This window comes from Pygoscelis adeliae, unplaced genomic scaffold (genome assembly GCF_000699105.1).
Source record: "Pygoscelis adeliae isolate BGI_AS28 unplaced genomic scaffold, ASM69910v1 Scaffold24, whole genome shotgun sequence".
Taxonomy (NCBI): Eukaryota; Metazoa; Chordata; class Aves; order Sphenisciformes; family Spheniscidae; genus Pygoscelis; species Pygoscelis adeliae.
The window spans coordinates 480154-489602 of NW_008824806.1; the positions used below are offsets into that span (position 1 = coordinate 480154).

Genomic DNA, 9449 nt, shown 5'->3' on the forward strand with positions numbered 1-9449 from the left:
TCACAAGAAATTAAATTAAAATATTATAAACTAAAATATGTATGATTTTTGGGTCTGCTAATTCATTCAGTTTAAAAAGAAAAACACAGATAATTTGCAACTTCTCTTTGATTTAAATTAAATTTAGAGATCAGGAAATACCAGATCATGAATGAACTCTAAGATTTCTTGTGCTCAGTTTTTTGCACTTGCTTTTGACATAGGCTCAAACTTGTTGTTCCGATCTGTTATCCAGTCATGGCAAAAGTTTTGTGATTGATATTTTTAATTCGGATAGCCTATCAGATCTTAGTGTTCTGATACAATTCCAGCTGACTGTCCTTTAAAACACATGCAATTAAAGGGTGTGGACAGGTATGCAAAAGCCCTTTAACAGACCTGTGTCTGTCATGGTATATTAAACCCTTCCCCACACAAACTCAAGAGAGTTTGCAGTGAAAGGCATTTCCCATAACTGCCAGAGCAGAACATGACTGTCTGCATATGCTGTTAAAGAGTCCCTCGCTTCTAAGATTTGACAAGAACGATTAGTTTTGCATCTAAAAAGAGAACACTGAGCTATTCTGCATGACTTTGTCATTCCTAAATCTCCTGACACTCCACCCTCCCCAGCTCAGCATCCCTCTGAGTAAAGCAAGCAGAGCACTCTAAGAGGTGTTGTTATAATTAGGGTGATTATAATGGGGTGGGGAGATATTGTCAGTTGCCAAGGATTTCTGTGTAATATCAGTGAGAATGTACTGTGAAGGAGAGACTGGCAATGAGTGGATTTTCGCTGTATTATTCTCACCTAATGTTTACTCACATAGGCTTATAAAAGGTGGCAGCACATTTTTCAGCCCAAACCAGAGAGGCTCTGAATGAAAGACTACAAAGAGTGCAAATGCCCTCAAAACCAGCCTTCACAGCAGAAGCAGGTTACGTTTCACTTTTTCCAGAATGTTTCTCTTTATTCCTTCTTCAGGCTAGAGAAGGTGAGAGAAGAATCTCCTTCCTTGGATCAACTTGTATTTGCCTCCTGCCCTGACCCTGCAAATGCCTCTGCACTTGTGTGCGTTCCACTGGTGCTCACACAAAGTCCCACCGACTTCAGTGAGAAAACATGTGGGAATGAAGCACAATTGTTTTCAAGATTGGCTGCTTCGGCTCTTCCTCTGCATTCTTGTGCTTCACTGCATGCGCTGCAAGAAGTCCCATTAGCTTGGACTGTAACACTTCCCAAGGGCTGGATCTGTCTTTATATCCGTATCTTGCAGGGCACTGGGAACACTGTTGGCACTTTGCTAATACATGCCATAAACATACATGATAAATGGCTGAGGTAATTTCACATCAATCTCTTCATAACAGCACACACACCATTACACGAAGAAAACTCTTTCTTGCTATTTAAGACTGCTTTTCAGAAAACATCAGCGTAACCTGTCAGAATAACAGCTGTGTTAACGATCCAGCCGTCCTTAAGCAAGTTTGATCTTGCCTTGGAATTTAAGTAGCTAGTGTGTCTACAAAAGACTATCAAGGCTGTGCCGTTGTGCTTTTGATTTGATGGGATGTTACCCTAGATGAAAGATCAGACATATTTTCCCGTGTCTTGGCAAGAGAGAATAGCAAGGTCTAACTGATTTGTATCTCTTCAGTAATCTCTCTCCCTGTCCCTACACTGTCAACAGCAATAAAGATAGCTAATCTTTATGAACTGTGGCTACGAGCTGCCGCTTAAACCACCAAGGGAGCTCCAGAGACTCACTGTCAACCCGATTATTCTAATCCAGTGTATTCCATTTAAAAGGCAACATCAATGGAGAGCAGTGCTGCACGACTCAAGTAAACGATTCTTTGATGTCAACGATAAGAAGAGAAAAGTTGAACCTACATGGTAGTAGTTCTCTGTCTGCAGTTTCTGTACAAATAGGGTAAGGATAGAAAAGATGTCCTTTTTCCAGTGGATAGGGGATCATTCTGAAAGCTGAAAAGAAAACAACACCGTGCACAAGTTAGTGTGAGTGTGGCAGTCACCGGACATACTTAACTATATTTACAATTTTGAAAAACAAACATAGAAAAAACGTAACATTTATATTTGGTTGCAAACAGCATATAAACTGTTTAATGCTTTGTCATTCCTAAATCTCCTGACACTCCACCCTCCCCAGCTCAGCATCCCTCTGAGTAAAGCAAGCAGAGTGCTCTGCTGTTTAATGAAAAACTCTAACTCTACTGTTTAATGAAATGCCAAAGTATAAATCTACACTTAATTTTTAATCCTGCAAACACTTATGCTTGTTTTTATTCTTGGGACAAGGTTCATGAGTGTCAAGTGAGATCACATTACAAGTACATACATAAATGTTTGCACGATCAGAGCCCATTGTACTTACAATTCCATAGCCAAGTCTACACGTTTTGCCTTAGGCTTTTAGGCTGCAGAATTTTAAAATTTCAGGGGAAAGAAGTGTATCTGATATAACAGGTATAGCCTACGAAAATGACCAGCGAAGCCTGTGAATTCAGGCCAATACTCGCAATCTCTGTGCATCAAGCATAATAGAAGTTTTGCATGGAAAAAAGTACACTACTTTTTTCCCATCACACTCCAGCAAACCAGGTAACACTGATGACTCAAGCTCAAAGAACCAGTTTTCCAACACAGTCATATTTTAATTTTATATTTGGCAATCAAAGATTGATACTGAATTATTAAAACCAGGTTCCTCACATGCATTCCTTTTTAAATGTAGTAGATCAAGTCAGGTTTCCAATATAAATCTTCAGGTCATGGATTAAATAATACTTAATCTTATGCATTTTTAAATTGAAAATAATAACAGAGACGGAGGGAAATGGATTACTAAATCTGGACAGTGATGACATCATAGGCCATCTGAGCGTGGTTTATGGAAACATCAGAATACTTGACTGAATTATAGCTTCGCAATCAAGGCATCCTTTTCCATTATCCTATATATTATTCTCACTGTTAAAACGTCATCAATGTGTTATTCTCACTACTCCTATGAACATCAGTCACTGAAGCAATATTTTCCTCAACAGATGTCCTAGAAGCACTGTATATTTTAGATGTTAGGTACAGCTCACCGCCACACAATAACACTCCATTATCTCTTGCTCACAAGGCAACCGAGGAATTGGTTTAAAATATACAATACCCCAATATTTTGAGCTGTGCACACTGCATTTGAAATAGTGTTAGCTGTATTTTTTGTGCAATTATAGGAATGTATTTATTCTTGATTACTATGTTTAAAGCAACAGTAAAGAAGGCAGAAATCCTCAAAGACTGTAAACCAATCTGGGCTGTAATGCCCTTCCAATATTAAAATCCCCCTCCCCATAGCACCCCAAAAAGCCAAGTACAAATACAATATGATCTTCACATGCAACAAACTTGAGTGTCTGTACAAAAACATATGCGGAAGGATGTTCAACGCTCATTACTCCAAAATCACTAACACAAGTATTTCCTTCCCATTTGGCTTAATATTTAAACAGACAATCAAGCCTCTTCTGTCTTACCCTATATCACAGTAGTATTAAGATTCTAATAAAAATAAAAAGGGATGGTAAAGATGTTGCTTTTACAAAACAAGTGAAAACTGTCTGAAGAGATTTTGCTGAATTTAAACAGTCATCTTTGACATGAGACCAAATACAGAATATTTACAGCAAAACAGTTTATTTAGCAATGTTATCAGCCACGGAAGAAAGTGCTCTGGTTCACCTGTATCAGTTTGTGTTTATGTAGGTACTTTTCTGCCTTACCCTTACAGTATTATCTGATCCTATTTTATGTTAATCAATTCAGGTAGCGCTGAGGCAGTTTGCCATTCAGCTATGTGCTTGTCATAAAAGCTATCATAGTATCTGAGAACCCCTAGGTTTTTCTTCTTCATGCAAAAATAGGAAACATGACACAAGTTTAGAAACTGACTGTGATGAACAAGCACCTCAGATTCTTTTGAAATTTGGTTACACTTGAAACTACAGACCTTCTGTACAGAGCACCTGGACCAAACCCAGAGCAACATTTCACGTGGTGTCACTTGGGCTTTTTTATTGTACTATGAATAAAACTGTACTTTGACTGATGGAATGAAGACAGAGCAGGAAACAACCAACATTCCAGTTCAATGATGATCATCATTTTTATAACTTCACTTTTCTCAATCATTGAATGCAATTTGGGAAAAACACTGTGAGAATTTCGGAGTTTAAAATATCACTAAGACATTTCTGCATAAATTTTGTTAGAGGCTGTCTTAACTAGGAGTGACCTTATTCTCCTCAGAAGCATTCAAAATGTACCCCCCAAGTGACTGACTTAATGTACTTAATTCTGCCCAATTCCCACAAGGTCAGAACTGAATAGTGTATATATGTGGGCTTTAAATTCCTACATACAAGCTACTGAAGTGAGACTTGTGGTTATTTAAGCACAGTGACAGAACAGTACAGTTTAAAGACATGGCAAGTACATAAATAGCTAGAAAGAAAGCGAGGGCAACTGACCATGTACTGTATGTAGACTGTTGGTTAGAACTAGTATGTAATTACATTTAATTTCTCTGTCATATTTCCACTGGTTTTAACTTACAGCTGTGCAGAGATGCCAAGGAAACCTTTTGCAAGTAAAGGACATGAGTGAGATAAATAGTTCACTACATCCGTAAAGAATATTACCCAGACTAGGATATGGATGAAAAGATATGATTATTGGACTAGATACTGGTGAAACCATTAAAACCCATGGGAGTCATTATGCGTGAGCAAAATCTGAACAAAATTCTCGAGGATTGGTGCACTGTTCATCTCTCTCTGAAATCACTGAGCAAAATGAATTATGGATTTTTCTTTAGAGGTACACAACAATAATCATTTACATCTTTACAGGCTACTATACAAATACTAGCTAATAAAGTACATATTCAGACTGCTGTGGAGGTAATAAGGAGAGGAATCGGTTAAGGTAGTTGGATGGGAATGCCCTACACTGCTTTCAGGCACGCATGACTAGATTCCTTACATGGCAGGAGGACTGCAGGGCAGCCAACCTCCTATGCCAAAAGCTGGTCCTTGTAAACAGCCCCTTAGGGACTCCCCAGCCTGACAAAGCAAAAGAAGATCTATTCAGGATTCCATGCAAAATACTGTTCCATAATGATGGGATAATGAGCCTTGGGCTAAAGGACTTCCACAAGCATCTAGAAGAGAAGAAACACTACATAAAAGCAAACCACTGAAAATAAGCCACCGGGAAGGAAGCTATGACAGAGAAAATAACGTACTGGGAGAAATTACAGGAAAAGAGCAAGCAGGTAGGACAGAGAACAACGCAGCAGAGCAAACCCCAGGTGGCAGTTGTATGGATTACTGAGTAAGGTGTGCTGTACGCCTAGAAATAAAGCCATTGCTTCCTCAGGGAGCCTAAATTGCAAATTAGGCAAGTTCAGGCCATTTAATACGGTGACTGAGACAGTAAGTCACTTTTACAATGGAGGTATTAAGTGCATTTCTGTAGGAATTATCATGGTGACAAACTGTATCTTTTATAACAAACCTAAATGAGAACAGCAAATGGAGGAAGGGAAAAAAAATGGTGGTATACTAACATATGGAGAGGCTAAAAGAGAACAGAAGAAAGCAGAGCAGAAAAGGGGAACTAGATTACACAAAGGAAAATCTGCATTAGAAAAGCCCACTGAGGCTGATTCTAAACGGCACTTTTCAATTCTCTGGAACCTGAAAAGAGCACATCTCAAAGACAGCATAAGATAATTTAGGTTAGAATGTTTGTATATGACTCCAACCTCATACTCAAAGCAGGGTAATTTTCAAAGGTAGGTCTGGTTGCTCAGGGCCATGTCCAGTTGAGCACTGAGTATCTCCGGGATGGAGATCCCACAACCTACCAGCAACCTCTTCCAGTGCATCACCACTCTCATTCTAAAAATATCTTCCTTATGTCTAAATGAAATTTCTCGTGCTGCAGCTTGTATCTATTGCCTCTCGTCTTTCCGCTGTGCCCTTCTGAGAAGACTTTGACTCTGTCTTCCATATTATCTCTCCACTGGGTAGAGGAAGACAGCAACTGGATCCCTCCTTCACCTACCAGAAGTCTTTTCCAGGTTGAATAAAACCAGCTCGCTCAGCGTCCTTCCCTACTTCACGTGTTCCAGCCCCCTATACATCCTAGTGGTCCTCCACTGGACTCACTCCAGTTTGTCCATTAGATATTAATGAATAGTATAAAACAAAACAGTATTTTATGTTGTTGGTGGTGGTATTTTTCTGCTTATAGGGCACTTTCATAATTTCCCAATATCAAAGCATTCAAATAATGACAAAGAAATCTCTGCAAGTCTGGAATGAGGAGGGTAAAATATTAATTCCCTTATCCATGAGTAAGGAAATATGTCACAAAGAAGATGGGAAATTTTGTTCAGTGTCACGCAGAAAACACAATCCAAGACATCGGAACCCTTTTCGCTCATTAAATGAAGTTTGTATTTTCAGTTTGAATTTCAAATATTTCAATGCTGGTCAGGATATAACTGACCTCCAAAATTCCCACATACCATACTTCACAAAAAGCTATTATTTTCTCATGACATTCAATAAAAATATTTTATTAGCTCCTTTGTAAGAAAGAGAATTACTTACTGCCTTCCCATGTACAGTGTAAGAGATTCAATGCCCCCTCTACTCTTTTCCAGTGTTGAAGATGAAAGAAAGCATATGCTATTGCTTCACTGTCCCCTCTCTTCAGAATATGTTCAGGGGGCAGAATTAAGCTTTTCATTTCTAGTAGATACTGCAATAAAAAAGCAGAGCACAATTATTTCAGAGGTAATAAAAAACACAAAAAGCTGCCTGCAATTCTACAATGCACACTGAAAGGTCTATTTCCCTAAAGTACTTTCCCTCATAAGTGTTTCATCAAATGTGTAACATCACCAACTGCACTTGAAGATAATTATTGAATTATTCCCAAAGACTTAAGATATGCTGACAGATGGTTAATGTTCTGCTCTTCAGCTGTAGTAGGGGGACTATAGAGACATTTCAAAATGAGATGTCTCTCTTATCAAAGGAGATGGAAAAAAGGGCTCAAAGCAGAAAGAGAATCTAATTACAAGAGCTTTTTAATTAAGTGTTTCTAATAAAATGAAGAAGACATTAGGCAGTTTGATGCACATAGTCTTTCTATAAGGAAACACGCAGTACTCATAGTTTGCACACAGGTTGCTTTACTGCATTGCCATCAACTGGTTACTAGGCCTATGAATATGCGAGGCTGGCAGCTACCTAAGTAGCTACCAACAAGTTACAAAGTAAAAAAGTTACAAAATGTATCAAATATCTGATTTCCAGGAAAAAAGTATTAGATGTTTAAGCTTGCTAATTGAAATACTTACTGAAAATGGTATGAAAATGAAAAGCACCACTCACTAAACCCACAAGCAATTCTCCCCGTTACTGGATCCCCCATAACAGAAGCAGATGAAACACGCAGAGGGTTCGTGCCACAGAAGAAGAATAAATTCTTCATCTAAATAAAGTCCTGGACATTATTCAAGCAGGTGGTTTTTCCTCCTTCCCCAGCCCATGAACTAGACCACTACCAGTTCAGCAGACATTATCTCATCACTGATGTTACTACATTCCAGTTAGTGGAGGGGAAAGATACATCCCTCGTTAGCATGCTTTACAGGGAAAGGAATGACAGACGGAAATCACAGGCTGCCGAATACTCCTGTTTGTCAGTTCTCCTCCAAGAAGTGTAACATTTCCCAGCTGTGCGCTGGCTCTTCTTCAATAGCATGAGGAAACTCGCTCTCTTCCAGGATGCCCAAGAGCAAATGTTCTCTCCACCAGACTATTTAAGTTAACACAAGAGGCAGCAGGTGAGTCAGGCAGTAGACTGTCAGGCCCCAACACAAGGTTCGGAAAGGAAAGTCACAGTTAATCAGTGACAGAAAGAGAGTGAGCACGCAGCCTCTCCACTTCAGAGGCCTCTGTGCCTACGCACTGGTCTCTGCTTTGGTCTGGAAGGGGGAGCACTGCAGGACCTAGGGACTGACAACAACCCAGTGCAGGCACCCAAGGGAAGGCAACTTGACACCAGAGGTGAATCAGGCGTGGGTGGTGTTAACCTTCCACAGCTCCTGTTAAACACAGGAGACTCCAGGGCATGCTTGAGCACCTGCTCGGCGTGTGAGCTGGTGCAGAAAAGAGGAGAAAAGAGGGCAAAAGAAATAAATGCGAGTTGAAAATCAGCCTTGGGGAAAGGAAGAGGAAAGGCCAGAGGGAAATGAGCACGAATAGCATGGTGTCATGGAGGGCATTCTAGAGATAGTCACCCCTTCGCCTGAAGGAGCCTGGAAGGAGCTAGCAAACAGGCAAAAGATTTGAAGAGACCATGATCAAAGCAGAGAACTGTCAACCCTGGGAAATAGATAAATACTTCAAAGACGAACGAGAAATCACACGTTTCTGATGCAGGTAACAGTATTAAAGGAGGAGAAACTGAATTAGCAGTGGGAGTAATATGTGTGACACTTGGATGTTCTCTAAAGCCTTTCAGAAAAATTTGAGAGCTGCAGAGCAGGTGGATTAATGGTGGAAGCTGCAATTTAGTAGGCAGGACAGGGGATTAAGAGTGACAGAGAGAACAAAATAAAGAGCTCACAAGAGGGAGGGAGCTGCCAGGCTTACAGAGATACAGCAAATACTCTTATTCACTGCCCTAATGAATGTGCCACCCTTTTAAAAACACACATTATACCTGTTGAGCAGAATGGAATACAGCTGCAAGAGCTGCACGTTTCTATCTGTTTTATTAATTTAGAACATAACTCTTACTTTCTCATTTACTTTTGCAAAAAGATATGGAAATAAGTTCCCAATATTTAAATATTTCAATCAAAAGAAAAAAACCAACAACACCAAGGCCATGTCACTATTTGTAGAAAAAGAATAACCAGGAAGGAATGTCCTATTTCAAGGAACGTTGAGATGAAAACATGTTATTTTGATTCTTATGTATTGCTTGTTATCAGCAATTAAAAAACAAATCAACTGGAAATACCAGATGGAAGGATATATCTTGACACTTGCAAATCATTCTTAGTCCTCACTCAGTTGACTTTTCAGCCTGCATTTTTCTCAGTTTCAGAAAGAAAAACCTATTTTTAAAAGTTCCTCAGAGCAAAAACGTGAAACGCTTCTCCCTCATCACTCTATCGCAGCTACTTTCCCAAACAAAAAGTCCATAATCTGGTTTGGTGATATGCAAGAAGACCCACACATAAAAGTTGATGGATGGCTCAAGTCTCATTTGGGCCTCATCATAGTTTTTGTTTTATGCACAAAGGTCAGCCACACCTTTTGGGCATACAAGTTGTCAATGAATTTATTCTGGAGGCATT

General features: G+C 39.4%; 1 protein-coding gene across 1 annotated transcript in view; it reads right to left on the bottom strand.

Annotated features, from left to right (window-relative positions):
- Positions 1-9449, bottom strand: part of ST7 (suppression of tumorigenicity 7) — a 57226-nt gene that overhangs the window by 8765 nt on the left and 39012 nt on the right. Inside the window, exons 9-10 of the mRNA XM_009324106.1 lie at positions 6682-6832; positions 1877-1969 (exon numbers count right to left, since the gene is read on the bottom strand). Coding sequence (XP_009322381.1) covers positions 1877-1969; positions 6682-6832 — 244 coding nt within the window. The remainder of the gene's footprint in view (positions 1-1876; positions 1970-6681; positions 6833-9449) is intronic.